The sequence below is a fragment of the Somniosus microcephalus genome, chromosome 22 (assembly GCF_052327205.1).
Source record: "Somniosus microcephalus isolate GS21.2 chromosome 22, FLI_Smic_1.0, whole genome shotgun sequence".
Lineage (NCBI taxonomy): Eukaryota > Metazoa > Chordata > Chondrichthyes > Squaliformes > Somniosidae > Somniosus > Somniosus microcephalus.
In genome coordinates this window covers 54,565,986-54,587,621 of record NC_141008.1, presented here as the reverse complement: position 1 = coordinate 54,587,621, position 21,636 = coordinate 54,565,986, and the positions used below count along the sequence as shown (strand labels likewise).

The following is a 21,636-nucleotide window of genomic DNA, read 5'->3' as shown; positions in this document are numbered from 1 at the left end:
ATAATGCCCGTACTTCTGTTTATAACGTCCAGGGAGTCTACAACAGAAAAAACTCCCGAGTGAAATCCCTTGCTTTGCAGTGACACTGACTTCAACATTGCGGCACCCTGAGTGCTACTTTGCATCAGCAGTCAACCGATTCCAGGCTCCGCCAATTTGCACGCAGCAAACAACCAATTAATCTCTTTTTGGGGGGTATTGGTTGAGGGATAAATGTGGGCCCTGACACCAGGAGGACTCTCCAGCTTCCCTCTGAATGGTGTATTGGATCTTTTACATCCACCTGATCAGGTAGACGAGCCCAAGTTATAACGTCTTATGCGATTGACAGCACCTCCGACAATGTGTCACACCCTCAGAACTGCTCTGAAGCATCAGCCTAGACTATGTGCCTAAGTACATAGTGGGGCTTGAACCCACAACCTTCTGACTTAGACACTTTATTGTACCATGTGTGTGTGACTGACTGAGTGAGTGGGTGAGTGAGCGAGTGAGTGAGCGAGTGAGTGGGTGAGCGTGTGAGTGAGCATGTGAGTGAGTGAGCGTGTGAGTGGGTGAGTGGGTGAGCGTGTGAGTGTATGAGTGAGTGAGCGTGTGAGTGTATGAGTGAGCATGTGAGTGAGCGAGCGTGTGTGTGAGTGAGTGAGTGAGCGAGCGTGTGAGTGAGCCTGTGAGTGAGCGTGAGTGGGTAAGCGAGCGTGTGAGTGAGCGTGTGGGTGTGTGAGTGAGCGTGTGTGTGTGTGTGAGTGAGCATTGACTTCTTTCACACAAGTGGTACAATGAAGCACTAAATGTAGATTGGATGCTCCATATAAACTGACTGCAGCTGTAATAATGAAGGAAGGGCCAAAATCTGACCAGCAACCGCCCCACAGGAGATACAACTGCAGGAGCTTTGTGACCTTATAAAGGAAAACAATTTCATCTGCATCCTCATTTTAAAAAAGAAGCATTAGCCGTCTATTCATCCCTGCAGTTCCTTAACCCCTTTGGGTTGAGCAAGGAGTTGAGATTAAGTGCCACGGAGGAAGGGAAAAATAATCAAAAGGTGGCACGCCAGGCTGTGATCGCGTTGGAGTCAGTCTCATCTCAGTTCCGGGTAGGCACAAGTCTACAGCATAAAACTGCACATAATGTGGCACTACTGAACACTAATCTGGTAGGGGAAGGTAAAAAAAATGAATCAGTGTTTCTTTTTTTGATTGCTATTCTGCAACCAATGAGTTCTTTTTAAATCAAATGTAACTTAATAAAACTTTAAATAAAACTTAACAAATTAAATTAAAATTGCGTTGGCCGGGGTGATGATGCACTCCAGTCCCCGCAGCGCCCACCGGTCGCGGAAGGCCTCAAGCGTGCCGGCAGACACCGCGTGCTCCATCTCCAGGGCCACCCGGGCGCGAACTTGGCCGCGGAAGAGAGGCAGGCAATCGGGCCGAACGACCCCCTCGACGCGCCCGCTGCCTGGACCTGTTAATGGCTAGCAACCAATGAGTTAAAGTATGCGTGTGGATGTCAGGTGGCTACAGCATTGGGCGCAACCATTTTATACCCACATGTCAAATAGCCTTCTGCCACTCACTGGGCTCTCACATGAATAGCCACTTTGACCAGGTACCACAGGAGGAAAGTGTAAAACCGAAAATTCGTAATTTGACGCTGGGTGCCAGAAACAGAAATCAAAAATCATCCAGTCAAAAATTCGCGAAAGATAATTCAAATGCACGGATACGGTCTGTATCTTTGCTGACGAGCAAATATTGGAATTTCACCGAAAAGCAGGTAGGAAAAAATTCAAAAGCCATGAACGGCCCAGCTGATAAAACCTGCTACCGTAATGACCGTAGATGGTACTAACCGTGACCGGCCAACACCGAGTGCCGGGGTGGCGGGGGCGGTTAAATAACCTGACCCCCACCCCCCCCAGAAAGTGCCAAAGGCTTCGGGTGGATGAACACCCAGGAGGAGGGGAGTGGGTCCCTTGACGGAGGAAAAGGCGAATGAGCTCAGCCTTGAATTAGCCCAACAGTATCCATAGCCTGCCAGCCCGTGCCGCAGCCGCAGTACAGAAAGAGTGGCCGTGAACAGTCTGAGGCACCAGGGCTCAGTGTGGAGGTTAATCACAGGAGCTCATCGGGATAGCCGACCAATAATGAGGGTGATGGTGCTGATCACCATCAAACATCAAATCAAGCAAAATTAAACTGGGAGAATTCGGCAGACACTTTAAACATTCATTCAAATAAGTTCTCCAAAATGCAAAACTCATTTTTCAGTGACTGTACCTGATTTTGAAGGTATCTGATCGCTAACTGATAAAGAAATATTGCCTAAGAAAAGATGGAAAAAAGAGTTATAAAAATAAAGACTTGCATTTATATAGTGCCTGTCACGACCTCAGGATGTCCCAAAGCATTTTACGGCCAAAAAATCACTTTTGAAGTGGAGTAACTGTTGTAATGCAGGAAACACAGCAGCCAATTTGCGCACAACAAGGTCCCATCAACAGCAATGTGATAATGACCAGATAATCTGTTTTAGTGATATTGGTTGAGGGATAAATATTGGCCCCAGGACACCGGGGAGAACCTCCCTGCTCATCTTCGAAATAGTGCCATGGGATCTTTTACCTCCAACTGAGAGGGCAGACGGGGCCTCGGGGTTTAATGTCTCATCCGAAAGATGGGTATGATAACAGATAGTGTACCGGCCATAACTGAAATGGAACAGTAGCACAGTGGTTATGTTACTGGACTAGTAACTCAAAAGGCCTAAACTAATGATCTACAAATGTGAATTCAAATCCCACCACGGTAGCTGGGGAATTTAAATTCAATTAAATAAATCTGGAATAAATAGCTAGTATCAGTAATGGTGACCATGAAACTATTGGATTGTTGGGAAAAACCCTAGTTCACTGATGTCCTTTAGGGAAGGAAATCTGCTGTCCTTACCCAGTCTGGCCTATATGTGACTCCAGACCCACAGCAATGTGGTTTACCCTTACTACAACAACAACGACAACTTGTATTTATATAGTGCCTTTAACATAGTAAAGCTTCACAGGTGTGTTAAAAAAGACAAGAAAATTTGACACCGAGCTACATAAGAAGAAATTAGGGCAGGTGACCAAAAGCTTGGTCAAAGAGGTAGGTTTTAAGAGGTGCCTTAAAGGAGGAAAGAGAGAGATGGAGAGGCGGAGAAGTTTAGGGAGGGAATTCGAGAGCTTAGGGCCTAGGCAACAGAAGGCACGGCCACCAAAGGTTGAGCGATTATAATCAGGGATGCTCAAGAGGGCAGAATTAGAGGAGCGCAGATATCTCGGGGGGGGTTGTGGGGCTGGAGGAGATTACAGAGATAGGGAGGGGCGAGGCCAAGGAGGGATTTGAAAACAAGGATGAGAATTTTGAAATCGAGGCGTTGCTTAACCAGGAGCCAATGTAGGTCAGCGAGCACAAGGGTGACGGGTGAACGGGACTTGGTGCGAGTTAGGACACGGGCAGCCGAGTTTTGGATGACCTCAAGTTTACGTAGGGTGGAATGTGGGAGGCCAGCCAGGGGTGCGTTGGAATAGTCAAGTCTAGAGGTAACAAAGGCATGGATGAGTGTTTCAGCAGTGGATGAGCTGAGGCAAAGGTGGAGACGGGCGATGTTACGGAGGTGGAAATAGGCAGTCTTAGTTATACCGCGGATATGTGGTCGGAAACTCATTTCAGGGTCAAATATGACACCAAGGTTACAAACTGTATGGTTCAGCCTCAGACAGATGTTAGGGAGAGGGATGGAGTCAGTGGCTAGGGAACGGAGTTTGTGGCGGGGACCAAAAACAATGGCTTCCCCAATATTTAACTGGAGAAAATTTCTGCTCATCCAGAACTGGATGTTGGACCTTCTCAAAGGCAATTAGAGATGGTTCAATTTGACAGTATGCTGTTTGCACTGGTCCTCCACGGCCCATGGTCTAGCTGGCTAACTAGGACTTGGAGAACTGAGCTGATTTACAGATGAGAGGGAGCTGCCCGAAATGCACCGCCTTGTGTGTCAGCATGCCATGCCATCCATCAAGTTCCCAGGTTCAATCCCAGTGACTGCTGAGCTAGCAAATCATGAGCTGAGGCTGCGGTGAGGGAGCACCATAATTTACCTCGGAGCCCCTGTGCCAGCGAGGGCAAAAAATCAGCCAGGATTCCTACTCCAGATTGATATCCAATTACCTCCCCAGGAAAGTCAGTGTGTGTGGAAAACGGGTGAGGACAGGATTAGAATGGGGCTGTGAGGCTCTGCACGATCAAAGGGCCTGCCAACACCACCACATGTTTTAAAATCTGCTTTTTGGCCTCTGCCAGGAGATTACACGGATTCGGGATGGGGTGGAGAGCAATGGTCCCTTCAGCGGCACGGCAGCGCTATGGAGCTCCCGCGCAGCCAGCTCACCGGCTTTTAAAGGGAAAATCCACGCCTGCCCTTAGTTTTTGAATGGGCCGCGCAGCCCATTAAAGGGGCCGCCTGGCCCCAAAAGAAAATTAGAGGGAACATTGCTGGAAAGTCTATATATTTATATATACTGTGGCATACAAGTTGCCACAATTGTGTGTGGGGACAGGCTGGATGGACCAGAGGGTCTTTACCTGTCCACCATTGTTGGTATGAATGGCCTGTGCGTAAGGTACAGGAGGGTTTCCAGTACCTATCTTCAGGGCCACCTGGCCTTCATGATATTTCCACTGCCCAGCCCAGCAGTGTTGAGGTGTGTTGCATTGCGCATAATGACACTCCAATTGTGATCAACTAACTCCGCATTGGCTTGGGAAACTACATACAGGAAACTTTGGTTTATCCAGAGGTTATATGTCCGGAATACTCGATCTAACGGCAAAAATCAGGAGCCGTTTTCTATAAGGTTTTTAGTTCTCGTTGCTTTTTTTTTCCCCAGTCAGGCACTGCAAGGTCTGTAGCGAAAACAACAGCTTCAGCTAGAGACGCTTGCAGCTGCAGCCGACTGTTTAGAAGCTGTTGCTAAGCAACAGTGTTTGTTGTCAGATACGGAGATGAAAATCTCCGTATGCTTCAACATTAACTTTGTATGTCCGGCAGTTTTGATAGATCGGCAACAGCTTGGTCCCGTCGGTGCCGGATATCACAAAGTTTCCTGTAGCTCAGTTAGACATTTTCCACCGAGTCATGGAAAGCTGCCCGGTGTCTTTCCTTTGTTGGACTCATTTGACGCGTCACATTTCGGATAACGTCTGGCTAAAATTATTCACAGCATGTTAGTTGCAATGCTTTACTCACAGGGAGAGCGGGAATAAATATCTTCACATACAAATTTGTTAACCTGTTTGAGAAACAGAAGAGGCTGTTAAAAGTAGGGAAACCGTACAAGGCAAGCATGACAGACCCAATGCAAACTCAAACACAGGCAGAGCGGTCAAGCAGCACATTGATGCAACAGCGCATGGCAATTTGGGAGTGGAGGGTCGCAGATGTGTCCTGCTGCACAACTGGGTGTCGGACCGCAGCCGCGCTGCAGTGGAAGTTGCCAGGCGAAGGCCGGCAATCTCCCCACTGGGGAAGGGAAAATAAATCAGGGAAAGGTTCATCCCAGGGCCACTCAGGTATGAGGGAGAAAGAACATAAAAGAAAAAAACAGACTTGCTGACATGAGTCATTCATGAAAGAAAGACTTATGAAATAATACTGAGCGGCCTGCAGGTGGCGCTGTCCAGGGAGAGTATAAATACTCGGGCACGGGCCCAGCTTGCGCAGGACATTCTTAACAGGAACTAGTGAAGGACACAACTAGACCTCCATGTTGTAAAACAGTTGATTAAAGCTTTGTTTAACGCTTAGACCAAGTGCTTCGTAGTTTTCTTACGTCACTTGCATTTATATGGTGCCTTTCACGACCACCGGACGTCCCAAAGCGCTTTACAGCCAATGAAGTACTATTTGAAGTGTAGTCACTGTTGTAATGTGGGAAATGCGGCAGCCAGTTTGCGCACAGCAAGCTCCCACAAACAGCAATGTGATAATGACCAGACAACCTGTTTTTAGTGCTGTTGGTTGAGGGGTAAATATTGGTCAGGTCACTGGGGAGAACTCCCCTGCTCGTCTTCAAAATAGTGCCATGGGATTTCTTATATCCATCCTAGAGGGCAGACGGGGCCTCGGTTTAATGTCTCTTAACTGAAAGACGGCACCTCCGACAGTGCAGCACTCCCTCGGCACTGCACTGGGAGTGTCAGCCTAGAATTTGTGCTCAAGTCCCCGGAGTGGGACTTGAACCCACGGACCTTCTGACTCAGAGGCGAGAGTGCTGCCCACTGAGCCACAGCTGACTGCCTGGAATCAGGGAAAGGGTCATCCCAGCGCCACTCTGGCGTGAGGCTTTTAAAATAATGAGGGGGGTTAAACTCTGCCTGGTAGTATAGGTTATTTGAGATGGACAGGAATGGCAAGAACACGCATGCCCTTGCAAATAAAATCCTTGGACAAAGAGTTAGGTTAGATGCTAGGAAATATTTCTTTGCACAGAGCCTCATTGCTCTCTGGAACAGATTAGCAAAGCACGCGATGAGTGTGGATACTGACATGAATCAGTCATTCATGAAAGAAAGACTTATGAAATAATACTGAGCGGCCTGCGGGTGGCGCTGTCCAGGGAGAGTATAAATACTCGGGCACAGGCCCAGCTTGCGCAGGACATTCTTAACAGGAACTAGTGAAGGACACAACTAGACCTCCATGTTGTAAAACAGTTGATTAAAGCTTTGTTTAACGCTTAGACCAAGTGCCTCGTAGTTTTCTTACGTCAGATACTATACTCTCCTTCTAAAGGGACAAGCTTTCCATGTCCAACCTTTCCATGTACACCAACATACTCTGCCATTGGGCAACACCCATCAGGACGGCCCAACTTTTAAAAATGTTTAAACACCACTTAAAAAAATTAAATTATTTTGTAACAAAATAGAAGGACTCTTACTTGGCCACCTCGGGAGGCTGCTTGAAAGCCAACAGGATTTGTTCGGTGTTGACAAAGAGTGCCCAGCAGGGAAAGCAGGCTATCATGAGAATGAGAATCCCTCTTTGCAGAATCACCCCAATCCGCTTTAAGTTTTTACTGCCGTATGTCTGAAAATCAGGAGAGAAGTCTTATATAATTGCAAAATACTGCGGATGCTGGAAATCTGAAATAACAACAGAAAATGCTGGAAATACTCAGCAGGCCAGGCAGCATCCGTGGAGAGAGAAACAGAGTCAATGTTTCAGGTCTGGGACCCTTCATCAGAACTGGAAAAAGCTGGAGATGTAACAGATATTAAGCAGGTGCAGAGTCGGGGGGGGGGGGGTTAGGAGGGGAGGAAGAAATAGAAAGAATATCTTGTACTTTTGTAAGAGGCAGGAAAGATAAAATGTTGCAAATGGGCCCCTTCCAATGACAAAAAAAACGAAATTAAAAAAGTTATAAGATTACCATATTTACCGTGCTTCACCCAACGCCACTGCTCTTGGGTTTTTGCTGGGCACCATTCTCGGTTAATGTGTAAACCACTGAGGCTCAGATCCCAACCACAGAAGCCTATAGGTCATCTGAACCGCTGTGGTACCATGCAGGCCGGAAATAATCTTTTAACCCCTGCACCACGGTACTGAGAACGTACAATATTTTTGATCAGTATTGTTACCGCTTAAGAGGAGAACTGATGGAGGTTTTCAAAATAATGAGAGGTTTTTAAAGGAGCTAAATGGAGACAAATGGTAACCGGAGGACATAAATTCAAGATTAATCATGAAAATAAGGAGAGGGGGTGAGGTTTTATCCATCTGTTGCAACAAAATAATCTTCTCTGCTAGTTATAGAGGACTTCACCACCCACTTTGCAGCCTGGAGTTTATCTGCACTTACCTGAGCTATGAGCGTGTCACACGCTGATGACAACCCAGCACCTACGGAGATACCTGATACATTGATCACCTGTGCAAAGGTAAGGAAGAAAATAGGAAACAGATGGTAATATAGTTTTGATACCAAAAGAATAGAAATATTAATTTATAAATAAAATACCATTGTGATTATTTTTTCTTTCCAATCCAACCTCCTAACCTTTCAGTGTTTCTCCCCTCCTTTCCTGAAGGTACCAAACCTTACTGAAAGAAAGACTTGCATTTCTATAGCGCCTTTCATGACCACCGGACGTCTCAAAGTGCTTTACAGCCAATGAAGTACTTTTGTAATGTGGAAAACACAGCAGCCAATTTGCGCACAGCAAGCTCCCACAAACAGCAATGTGATAATGACCAGATAATCTGTAGTTGTTATGTTGATTGAGGGATAAATATTGGCCAGGGGTACTGGGGTACAATCCCATGGGATTTAGCAGTTCTCCTGTAACTTCTCTAAATGGCCATACTTCATCTGTGACCCCAGATGATGACAACAACATCTTGCATTTATGTAGCACCTTTAACGTCGAAAAACATCCCAAGGCGCTTCACGGAGGGGAGAGGATAATGAAGGGAGAGCCAAAGGAGATATTAGATGGGGTGACTAAAAGCTTGTTCAAAGAGGTGGACTTTAAGGAGGCTTTTAGAGGGAGGTGGAGAGGCAGAAAGGGTTGAGGAGGGAATTTCAAAGAGTGGGACATTTGACTATTGAGAGCCAATCCTTTCCCCACCACCATCCACATTTGCAGCAAGCTGTCTGGATAGCGATCAGGATGGGAACTGAGGCTAACGCCATTCTTATAACTTGTGGTGATCCAACTATATATGGTTAAGCACCAGACTGTAATGATTTCTAAACAGGTTTGTTTTATAAGGGGAGTTTGCCTGGGGCCGAACAATGAACTAAGATTGAAATTAAGAGCCACTGCAATTCTGTCTGTATTTTACAAAATGATGCATTAACTGTAAAACAAACCTGCTCATTTTATAAATATGCTTACCGCTGTGGCAAGTGAAACGGCGTCCAATTCAACTTTTCCTAAGTGTCCACAGAATATGGTGCTGACAACATTTATGAAGAAGACCATCAGCTGCGACAGAACCTGTCAGCAAAGGCAAACCTAATTAAACCAATTGATACCTTTACTGAAAACAAAGGACCTTTCCTTCAAAAAAGAGAACATAAGAACATAAGAAATAGGAGCAGAGTCGGCCATTCGGCCCCTTGAGCCTGCTCCGCCATTCAATGAGATCATGGCTGATCTGATCTTGGCCTCAACTCCATTTCCCTGCCCGCTCCCCATAATCCTTGACTCCCTTATCGTTCAAAACTCTGTCTATCTCCACCTTGAATATATTCAATGACCCAGCCTCCACAGCTCTCTGGGGTAGAGAATTCCAAAGATTCACAACCCTCTGAGAGAAGAAATTCCTCCTCATCTCTGTTTTAAATGGGCGACCCCTTATTCTGAAACTATGCCCCCTAGTTCTAGATTCCCCCACGAGGGGAAACATCCTCTCAGCATCTACCCTGTCGAGCCCCCTCAGTATCTTATATGTTTCAATAAGATCCCCTCTCATTCTTCTAAACTCCAATGAGTATAGGCCCAACCTGCTCAACCTTTCTTCATAAAACAACCCCTTCATCTCGGGAATCAACCCAGTGAACCTTCTCTGAGCTGCCTCCAATGCAAGTATATCCCTCCTTAAATAAGGAGACCAAAACTGTACGCAGTACTCCAGGTGTGGTCTCACCAATGCCCTGTACAGTTGTAGCAAGACTTCCCTGCTTTTATACTCCATCCCCTTCGCAATAAAGGCCAACATTCCATTTGCCTTCCTAATTACTTGCTGTACCTGCATGCTAACTTTTTGTGATTCATGTACAAGGACCCCCAGATCCCTCTGTACCTCAGCATTTTGTAATCTCTCCCCATTTAAATAATAATTTGCTTTTTTATTTTTCCTACCAAAGCGGATAACCTCGCACTTTCCCACGTTAAACTCCACCTGCCAGGGGAGAGACAAACCTTTGAGATGGACTAATCTAAATTTTTAAGCTCATGAAGGGAACACTGAAAGTTGACCGTGGCAAATTGTCCACCAGGGCGATTGTGACAAATACAGAGTTTTTGTCCTGTGTGTTTAAATAGGGAAAATAACTGGTGTCAGAAGAGAAGCCGTTATTCTTTACCAAAATTCAACCTGGAAGACCGGCGATGCGGTGCCTTGGCTGATTATATTTTTCCGCAGCCAGATTCATCTATTTCCTACTGCTCCTTGCGCCATAAAAATAATAAAGACGAGACTCTGCCACTGCCAAAACTGGCAGGTGTGATCCCAGTGTAAGTGCCAGGTTCGCAGTCCATGTAATTTCAAGGCCAGTGTCTCAAAGCAAACGTAACATGCAAAAAGCAGACCAATCGATGGCTATTCAAACTGAAGTCCCACCCCGGAACCACTTTAATTAACATTCTAAATAATAAACACGCCCCTCTTATCAGTCAGTTAACGGGCTAAATTCACTTTCCAGTCTAGCAAATCCCTGAAGCTAGTCGATGCTAACCTTACTAAAAAAAAGATTTCTCTCCCTCTGACATTTTTTCTACTACTTCTGCAGACTTGATCTCTGAATCGCCCCCCTCCCACTCCGAGCTCTGAGTCAGGGATTGGCTAGATGAGCTGCCAATCAAACCTGTGGCCGTCCTCCTGGCTATGGGTTCCCTGTCAACGATCTTCTCACAGGGACTAAATTAACGAGGCTATTTGTGACTGTCGCTCAAATGTATTAGCAAACCCCATTGTCTTAAATTGATATGGTACGTGAGAGAAACATGGTCACTTTGTCTAGTCCCGGCTATTGGTTCAAATATGTTTTCCCAGATAGCTTGCGTTTTGTATGCCCTTAGCCCATGTGCGCTGAGTTTAACTTAATCGCAGCACCTTGACATAAACAATCAAAAATGTCAAAATGTAACACGTGCTAATGAGAAATTTGACGCATGCTGCCTGCGTCCTACCAAGTCTTCCGTGGCCACGTTCGCGCCCGGGTGTCCCTGGAGACGGAGCACGCGGTGTCCACCGGCACGCTCGAGGCCTCCCGCAACCGGTGGGCGCCGCGGGGACTGGAGTGCATCATCACCACCCCCGGCAACCAAATTTTATTTTAAGTTGCTAAGTTTCCTTTAATTTTTTTTTGTTAAGTTACAGTTGATTGGTCGATTTCAGAAGAGTACAACATGCCAAGAGTTAAACCAATCCACGTTTGAATTTCTACTGCAGAAGTTCCACTTACCTGCTTGATTACCAAATCAATCCACTGGACCTGTTTGCAATAGACAGCCTTACTCTAGACACCATTTTGAAGTGTAAGAAAATACATTTACAGGAAACTCTTTTTTATCTGGCACCGACGGGACTGCCGTGGTGCCGGTTGATCAAAAAGTCCGGATTACAGAGAGGTATACTTACCAAGGTGCAAGAGCCCCGTACACGGCCACAGGTGCAGGAGCCCCGGTTACACGGCACTTGTGCAGGAACCCCGGTTACACGGCTACAGATCCAGGAGTCCCTGTTGCACAGCCACAGGTGCAGGAACCCCGGTTACACAGCCACAGATCCAGGAACCCCGGTTACACGGCCACAGATCCAGGAACCCCGGTTACACGGCCACTAATATATAGTAAAACTTACCTGAACCTACTCCTGAATTTTGCCGGTTAAGAGAGATTTCCGGATATTTAGGTGCCGGTAAAAAGAGAGTTTCCTGTACCATCTCAACTCTTACTTCTCTAAAACAGGTTATCTTGTACCTCAAAAGTCATATAAAACAATATATAATAGCGAAGCTTTCTTAATTCGATACAAGATGTTTCTGTTACATACACAACGTCCTCGGGAAAATGCCCCTAAAAGTTTCAGAACAGAATTTGAAAAACAAATGAGAGCTAAGACTACCCAAAATGGCATCACCTAGGTTCAAAAACTGCAGTATAAGTGAGGGGGATGAAGCTGATGAATTAAAGTTGCATCAAGTTCGGGCCACTCAGTTTGAAGCCACCTCCTTGAGGTAGTCTTGCTCCATTTTAGCTTTGCACTCATTTAAAAAAATTTAACGGGAGCAAAGAACTGTCCTCTATGCTCACATTTAAAAAAAGTGCCACGGGGATCGGGACGCCAATACACATATTTTACATGAATTTACCTGACCAGAGATCAAGGCTGAACTGCTAGCATGACACCGCTGTAACGCAAGCACTGGTGGGGCCATCAAACTAGTATCTGCTGAAAAAACTGCACGGTTATATTCTAGAACATACATGAGCTCTACTTTTTTTTAAATTCGTTCCTGGGATGTGGGCGTCACCGGCAAGGCCAGCATTTATTGCCCATCCCTAATTGCCCTCGAGAAAGAGGGGGTGAGCTGCCATTTCAGAGAGCAGTTAAGAGTCAACCACATTGCTGTGGGTCTGGAGTCACATATAGGCCAGACCGGGTAAGGGTGGCAGATTTCCTTCCCTAAAGGACATTAGTGAACCAGATGGGTGTTTACAACAATCTGATAGATTCATGGCTCACCATTACTGATACTAGCTTTTTATTCCAGATTTATTGAATTAACTAAATTTAAATTCCACAGCTGTCAGTGGGAGGGATTTAAACTCACATCTCTGAATCATTAGGCTTACTGGATTACTAGTCCAGTAACATAACCACTATGCTACCGCACCCTATGATGCTAAAACATGTCTATTGTTCAAAACACTTTATTGCTGTATTCAGGAGCCACGAGTAAACCCACTGCAATCATCAGATTTTTAACATTAGTCCATTTTCAACATTAGCATGGTCATTTTCTTTGTACACGAGATTTGCACTGAACAAAAAAACAACCACAGTTAAATAAGCCAAAAAAAAAAGACAAGAGGTGAATAAATTGTGAGCAGCTGAAGTTTCAATGTGAAGAATATGCCCAATCAAATCTCTTTGAATGGCAGCAGGTCTCTGGCCTCACTAGGAAAGAAGAAACTCTTTCTAAAATCTAGTGATTGGGTCAGGTCAATGATTTGAAGTGGAAATTTATTTTAAGCATGGTTAATTGTTGGCTGTAGACTTGGGAGCAGTTGCACCAACAAACTTATCTGCCTGTTATTTTGATCTGAACAATGCCTATTGGGCTATAAACTTCCACATTATAGTGTTTGACATAAGAAAACTACTAGGCACTTGGTCAGAGTATTAAACAAGGCTTTAATCGACTGTTTCACAACATGGAAATCTAGTTATCCTTCACTAGTTCCTGTTTACAAAATGTCCCTGAGCAAGCTGGGCCCGTGTCCAAGTATTTATACTCTCCCTGGACAGCGCCACCAGCAGGCCGCCCAGTATATTTCATAAGCCATTTCTACATGAATGGCACGATTTCTGACAGTGTTTTTCAAAATAGTATACTTAATTTGTTTAGTATAATGCTTGCAGGGACTTCGTCATTGTTAAATGTTACACAGTCCATTATACCTTTGATATTCTGTAGCATATTGCGAGATTCTGACATCAAAGGAAATTTGATCTTAAGAACTGACCCTTCTACTGAAAAGATCATCTGAGAGACCTGTATTTCAGAGGAGGTGTTCATCAACAAACCACTGGGCTAGAGAGATTACTTACAAATTGGCTTGTTGGTTATGTTACTGGACTAGTAGTCTAGAGGCCTGGTACTTATAATCTCAGTAGAAATGAGTTCAAATCCCACGTGGGACATGATCTTGCCAGCCCTGGGGAGGCGGGGCTGCTGGGAAAATGGCAAAATTTGGGGGCGGGTGCCCAACTTGCCAGGAGACGGCTGCCCAACTTGCCAGGAGATGGGTAGCCGACCCGTGCCGGGTCCTGTCTCCATGGAGGTGGGAAGGGGGTTATAGCCACTTAACTGCCTGTTAACAGGCAGATAAGAGGATTGTCCCCATTTTGCCCACACAAGTGCGGACTTCCCGAAGACTCCGAACCCCACCAGGGTCACCGAGGCGAGGCGGGGGTCAGAGGGGTGCAAAAGTGCGCTGTGAAGGTATGTGATGGGTGCAAATGTGGTGAGGTAAGTGGAAAGTGTTAGAAAGAGTTTACTTACCTTTGTTTCTTCCTGCAGGCTTCAATCGGTGGGTATGCGGAGAGTCTCGCACCTCTGTGGCAGAGATGCCAGATGGCCGTTGCATTCTCCAATGCAACAACCATCTAATTTCTGCAAAAGAAAGAGGTTTGATGAGGTCTTGAATTCAAGGACTGATCAAACTGCAGAGAATGTCACTGTTTGACCGCTTCACAGAGCTGTAAAACGATGACAAATCATCTGTCGAAACGTTATACGCTGACGTTCTCTGTAACCGGCTTTCCCTTAATTGGCCTGCTAAACCCGCTGGGCGGGCTTAACAAGGTCAATCGAGGGAAAATAGCGTGGGTTGGCCAGAAGTTGATGGAGGCGGGACTGAAACCCGACAAGTGGGAGTCCCGCCTCCAAAAGCTCCCCATTGTCAAAATCCAGCTGGTGAGTTTAAATTCAGTTAATAAATAAATCTGGAATAACAAGCTACCATCAGTAATGGTGGCCATGAAACTACCAGATTGTCATTAAAAAATCCATCTGGTTCACTAATGTCCTTTAGGGAAGGAAATCTGCCGTCCTTACCCGGTCTGGCCTATATGTGACTCCAAACCCACAGCAATGTGGTTGATTCTTAACTGCCCTCTGAAATGGCCGAGCAAGACACTCAATTGTACCAAACCGCTACAACAAAGTCAGCACTGTGGGAGCACCTTCACCACACGGACTGCAGCGGTTCAAGAAAGCGGCTCACCACCACCTTCTCAAGGGCAATTAGGGATGGGCAATGCTTGCCAAGTGCCCACATCCCGTGAACGAATAAAAAAATTTTTAAAATCAAGGGACTTTTGCAATACTGCAGACACAGTCATTTTGAAGAGGGTAAATTAACTCCTAATGTATTTCGTTAACTATTACTATGTTTGGTTATTACATAACATACAGAAGACCTCCTTGTCTGCATTTTTACTTTGTTATTCTGTAATCACAGAGTAACTAATACAGAAATCTATTAAGACTTCCCAACACTGGAATGACCAGCTAGGATAGAGTGAAAAACTCTGCTGATTTTATGTTGCCCATTCAAATGCTTCAGAAGTTTTAATTTGTAAATTTGATACTTTAGTCACTTCAGTCTGTAAAAACTCAGTTTTGATATTCCACCATACCAAGGCAATTGAAAACAATGAGTTGACATAATTTCCACTGCAATGATCCCTGCAATCGAGGTAATTGTAAGTGCTTGGTGTTATAACCTTTACGCAGGAAAGCTATTTCATAAAAGTACAGCTGCTGAACCATGAGTGACAAGGTCCACTTATCAGAATTTAAAGGAGAAAACAGTACTTTAAAAAACCCAGAAGGGTGTCACTGACAGCCAAGGAATCGTCCGAGGCCGTGTATTATTTGTTCTTGGGAGACGGGCGGTGCTGTCAAGGCTGCATTTATTGCCAATCCTTGGTTGCCCTGAAAAGGTGGTGATGGGTCTCCAAACACCGCTGCAGTCCTTGCGGTGATTGTACTCCAATGGTAAGGAATTCCAAGATATTAAACCCAGTGAGTTCAGCTCCGCAGAAGTGGCAACTCATTCAGGGAGAGCCAGCGAAGCACTTTGCAAAAGGGGAGAGGTGGATGGATGAGGGTTGAAAGTCTAAAACAATAATATTTTATCAGCAAGGTGTATGAGGTGCTAATGTCAGTTGGTCTATGACCCAAAATGAAACCCTATAATTGTCTCTAATTAATCTTCTTGCGGGACTACTGTTATTTTTAAATACTCATTTTATTTATTGATCTCTTTTAAAGTGAGGCCTCTTTATTAACAATAATAAAAACAGAAAATGCTGGAAATACTCAGCGAGTCAGGCAGCATCTGTGGAGAGAGAAACAGAGTTAACGTTTCAGGCCGGTGACTTTTCATCAGAACTGGGAAAAAGTCAGAGATGTAACAGGTTTTGAGTGAGTGCAGAGGCAGGGAAAGGGGAGAGGGGAGGAAAGAACAAAAGCGAAGGTCTATAGAAGGCAGGAGAGATTAAATGATAAAAGGGATGATAGTATGAGGCGAAAGGGGATGGTAATAGGACAAGTAAAGAAACAAAGGATGGGTCTAGAGGTGGTGTAAATGGCGGCAGCAGCAGAACCATTACCAGCACTTGCTGTCTGAAAAATTGGGAGCGGTGGTGAAATAGTTGAATTCGATGCTGAGTCTGGAAGGCTGTAAAGTGCCTTCATTAACAGCCGTCTGAACTTTCTGCACGTCATATAATAATGTACCTCTTTTTTCTCTCCCAGCTTTACCAAAATCGTTAACACCCTTTATAACAACAGAGTGTACAGAGGAAACTTGCTCATTATGACTTTGTTACATTTGACAACAACCTGTAGTGAAAATATTTTCCAGCATTCTTTCAAAATATAGACATGAATTTTTAATGTAATATTCTGAAATGCAGACTCACCACTGGCCCGGCTACTCGCAAAAGAGCTTTCACCTGCACCCAGAAGTTGACTGGTATCATTCCCTTCATTTCCCTCAGGAACATGTCCCCCCAGGTTCCAGGTGTTTGGGGAATGGTGCTCAAGGTGACTTGCTCCAAGTCCGTCATTTTTCCAACTCCTTCTTCGCACATACAAAAAAAATAACCCAGCTATGTTACCTCTCTCCGTTAGACCTTTCCGCTGCTGTAATATGAAATTACAGTCTTAAATCAGTTACCACAACTGGACTTCGCACAGGACCGTGATGCATCATGAACGGGGGTGTTTATTTGCAACACCAGGTTTCTGATTGGTCCTTGGAGGACAAGACCAGGTTTCTGATTGGTCCTTGGAGGACAAGACCAGGTTTCTGATTGGTCCTTGGAGGACAAGACACTCCCGACAGTTTTTCTGGAATGTGTGATTTGATCCTGCCTGCTGTAGACAACCTTGCAGTTTGATCCAGTCTATAGTCGTGCAGACTACAGAATGCGGAAGTCTAGTTAGCTTTATGAAGATCCTTCGTTATTAATATTCTGCACTTGTAATTATAGTTGTCCTTGGCTGGTAAAACAAAAGGCTTTATACTCTAATTAGTGGGTTAGTTAATTCTTCGGAGTTTTAGTTTTTTTTACCTTCTGGAAGTGATAAAAATTGTTTCATTCTGAATGAAGGGACCATGTGTGGGGTCCATGTGTGTGGTGTGCGGGTGTTTTTTGCTTATAAGTGCTGTTCCTAAGGTTTCCCTGTAGCTCTGGATTGTTGTAGATAGGGACTGCAGGTTCAGGCCGGAGGGCTGAGCGGGTGCACTCACGAGCTTGTGGTTGGTAATGGCGGCGCCCAGGATCCGCACGTGATTCCCTGTGTGAGAGAGGCGGCAGGGCGAGCCGGGCCCCGAGCGCCGATGCCACCAAACCCCAGGGTGTTCATGCACGGCTCCTGGGCTCTTGCAGAGTGCGTGAGGATTCCCGGGGTTTGGTGGTGTTGGGCCTTCTGTGCATACACCATTCTGGTGTGGGTGGGACGTTGTTTAGGTCCCGATCCCCATACGGGCATATGCACAGAAGGATGCAGAAGACCATGCAAATAATCTCAGCGAGACCCCCTTAATCTTAGTCCTTCCAGGGCTGTGGGACTCACTATTCCATTTACAACCGTATTAATTTGGCAGGATTGTGAAGTATAGACACTAAGACGTTAATTGCACCGTATTTTTAAGCCGGTCTAGCAAAATAATATGTAACTGGCAAATGTTGTTTCATGGTATGGTCAAAGTTGGCCTGTAGCCAGTGTGTGAGGGGGTACAGAATGTAATCAGTGTCCTCTATAATGTGTGAAATACAATGATACATATTTGTACCAGCTCATTTTACTCTGGGTTGACAAGTAGGGTTTGTTTTGTGCCATTTTGACACGGTGGCAACTTCACTCCCGACTCAAACATGTCAAATCTCACTTAAGTCCACTGGCGATCTTGGGTTTTTCGAATCTAAGGCAGTCAGATAACATTCAGGCCACATAACTTCAGGTAATGACCATTTGAAACAATAGAAAGTTCAATTAAAAGCTTCAAGTGTGCTGTGGCTCAGTGGGTAGCACCCTCACCTCTAGAGTTAGAAGGCTTGTGGATTCAAAGTCCCACTCCAGTGGGCCTGAGCATAAAATCCAGGCTGACACTCCCAGTGCAGTACTGAGGGAGTGCTACACTGTCGGAGGTGCTGTCTTTCGGATGAGACATTAAACCAAGGCCCCATCTGCCCTCTCAGGTAGACATAAAAGATCCAATGGCACTATTTCGAAAAAGAGCAGGGAAGTTCTCCCCGGTATCCTAGAGCCAATATTTATTCCTCAATCAACATCACTAAAAACAGATTATCTGGTCATTATCACATTGCTGTTTGTGGGATCTTGCTGTGTGCAAACTGGCTGCTGCATTTCCTACATTATAATAGTGACTCCACTTCAAAAAGTACTTAATCGGCTGTGAAGCGCTTTGAGATGTCCGGTGGTCGTGAAAGGTGCTATAGAAATGCAAGTCTTCAAATATTATACTAAGGCGAATTAAGTATAACATTATAACATGAAAGGTTATAGCTCAATGCGCATTGTTTGGAACAGAATAGCAGGGGTATAAGTTTGTTGCTCCAAATCTACAACCAACAATTAACCATTTTTGTCTTCAAGGCTAAAAATAAATGTGCACTTCGAATCATTGACCTGCCTCAATCACTAGATTAAAGAGAAGCCTTCTCCCTTTCCCAGCCAAGCTGGAAACCTCCTGCTGCCATTTTGAATTAAAGAGGCTTGACTGGGCATATTCTTCACATTGATTTACAATTTATTCACCTCTTGTTTTCAGATGATTTAACTTTTGTTGCTTTCATTCCGTACCAACCTCTTGTACAAAAAGAATCTGATGCTAATCCTTCAATGGGTTTGTGATCAACATCAATGCTTTTAAGACTCAGTCATCACTGTGCATCACTGAGGCCTCACCCAATCTCCCAATTATCCTGCACTCCCAATCAGCCCACTTTTGTGAATAATTGGCTCAACAGACCTCTAGCTGCCACATTGCCAGTCCTCTGTAGCCTGCATCAACATAGCCTTCATTGGGATCCTTCAAAAGGAATATCATGTCCACATGTTGGAATTGCCTCAATCAGGAAGCAACTATCTCAAGCCTCCATAGCACCTATCCAAGACAGTTAGATATTGACACTGGCTAACAGCCCTGGATTAAAAAAAGCTGTGTCACAGCATTAGCCCAAAGGTGAGAATGCTTCATAGAGGTAAAGATTAAGCTACCAAGCTACAGGGGTATGGTAGCATAGTGGTTATGTTACTGGACTAGCTAATCCAATCCAGAAAACCTGGACTAATGATCCAATCCAGAAAACCTGGACTAATGATCCAATCCAGAAAACTTGGACTAATGATCCAATCCAGAAAACCTGGACTAATGATCCAATCCAGAAAACCTGGACTAATGATCCAATCCAGAAAACCTGGACTAATGATCCAATCCAGAAAACCTGGACTAATGATCCAATCCAGAAAACCTGGACTAATGATCCAATCCAGAAAACCTGGACTAATGATCCAATCCAGAAAACCTGGACTAATGATCCAATCCAGAAAACCTGGACTAATGATCCAATCCAGAAAACCTGGACTAATGATCCAATCCAGAAAACCTGGACTAATGATCCAATCCAGAAAACCTGGACTAATGATCCAATCCAGAAAACCTGGACTAATGATCCAATCCAGAAAACCTGGACTAATGATCCAATCCAGAAAACCTGGACTAATGATCCAATCCAGAAAACCTGGACTAATGATCCAATCCAGAAAACCTGGACTAATGATCCAATCCAGAAAACCTGGACTAATGATCCAATCCAGAAAACCTGGATTATTGATCCAGGGACATGTAGCTCAAATCCTACCACAGCATCTGGGGAATTTAAATTAAATTAATTACAGTAAATAAATCTGGAATAAAAAGCTAGTATCAGAAATAGTGAGCATGAAATTACCAAATTGTTGTAAAAGTCCATCTGGTTCACTAATGTCCCTTAGGTAAGGATGTCTGGCCTATATGTGACTCCAGACTGGATTTTTTTCAGATTTCCAGCATTTGCAGTATATTGCCTTTGCCCTACAAGATTATGCCTGGACCAACACCAAGTGTGTTAATAATACTTAAACCAGTGTAACAGAGTTTGAATTGCTTGATCCATTTACTTAAAGGTCAGTGTTTTTTCGAAACAGTAATGTTCCTTCGATATGAAAGAGATGTATTGGTCCCTTGTAGGGTTTGGTATGTTTGATGCAATCAAGCATAAGGCTTCATATCTGTCAACTATATATAATTGTATTTGTGACAATGGTTTCTACATAACACATCTACGTGTGTGTGCGCACGTGTGAAATATTGTTCCAAAAGAAGTTAACAGAAATGTCATTGTTAAAACTTAGAATTTGAAAAAAAAGTTGGAGTTCTTCCAAAACATGGGCTAGATTCATAGTCAATGGGCAGCAAATGTAGCCATAGGCTGGTATTTGGTTAGATTGAAGGCTTCAGTTGACTCCCTGATGGAGGGAGATAAAATGGTACAATGTAATACCATACCATACGCTGAGACAAAACTAGAAGATAAAACTGATAGAATTTTTTGTGGCAGAAACAAGGGTTTGTTATTAGAATCTACAAACATTTTTACATTCTATCTGAGGACATTACAGAATTTCTTGTGTTTATGTATACAGATATCATACCTTTAATATTTGCCAAATTGTTTATGCTTTGTGTCACTGTCTGTATGGATGAGCCCCCACACTCCCAGTACCCTTGTCCTTGCCAAACTCCACTGGGTTTCCATGCACCATTGAATTAACTCCAAGATTCCCATCCTTGCTATCAAATCCCTCCATGCCCTTGTCTCACCCTACCTGAGTGATCTCCTCCAGCCTTACATATCCACATGTACCTGCCATGCCTATGTCAGCTGTGCTACTCCTGGTCTCCCACTCCCTTCACTCTATGATAAGAACATAAGAAATAGGAGCAGGAATAGGCCATACGGCCCCTCGCGCCTGCTCCGCCATTCAATAAGATCATGGCTGATCTTGGGCTCAAAGCCACTTCTCTGCCCACTCCCCATAACCCTTCATTCCCTTGTCTTGCAAAAATCTGTCTATCTCCACCTTAAATGTATTTAATGACCCAGCCTCCATGGCTCTCTGGGGCACAGAATTCCACAAATTTACGACCCTCTGAGAAGAAATTCCTCCTCAACTCAGTTCTAAAAGAGCGACTCTTTATTCTGAAACTATGCCCCCGAGTTCTAGATTTCCCCATGAGGGGAAACATCCTCTCTGCACCTACCTTGTCAAGCCCCCTCAGTATCTTAAATGTTTCAATAAGATCACCTCTCATTCTCCTAAACTCCAATGAGTATAGGCCCAGCCAATGCTGGTTACCATGCTCTTGTCCTCTGGAACTCCTTACTTTAATCCATTTGCCTCTAACCCCACCTCCCTGCGTTCAAAATTCTACTTAGGACACTTCTCTTCAAACCATGCCTTCAACACCCCCATCCGAGCCCTATCTA

At 44.6% G+C, this 21,636-nt stretch overlaps 1 protein-coding gene across 1 annotated transcript in view; it reads right to left on the bottom strand.

Annotated features, from left to right (window-relative positions):
• The window catches only part of LOC147102393 (multidrug and toxin extrusion protein 1-like), a 48,174-nt gene extending 31,433 nt beyond the window's left edge, over positions 1-16,741 (bottom strand). Inside the window, exons 1-6 of the mRNA XM_085964778.1 lie at positions 16,498-16,741; positions 8,949-9,050; positions 7,910-7,978; positions 6,986-7,134; positions 5,293-5,335; positions 2,286-2,330 (exon numbers count right to left, since the gene is read on the bottom strand). Of these exons, the coding sequence (XP_085820904.1) occupies positions 2,286-2,330; positions 5,293-5,335; positions 6,986-7,134; positions 7,910-7,978; positions 8,949-9,050; positions 16,498-16,668 (579 nt within the window). The 5' untranslated portion in view covers positions 16,669-16,741. The remainder of the gene's footprint in view (positions 1-2,285; positions 2,331-5,292; positions 5,336-6,985; positions 7,135-7,909; positions 7,979-8,948; positions 9,051-16,497) is intronic.
• Between the last annotated feature and the right edge of the window lie 4,895 nt (positions 16,742-21,636).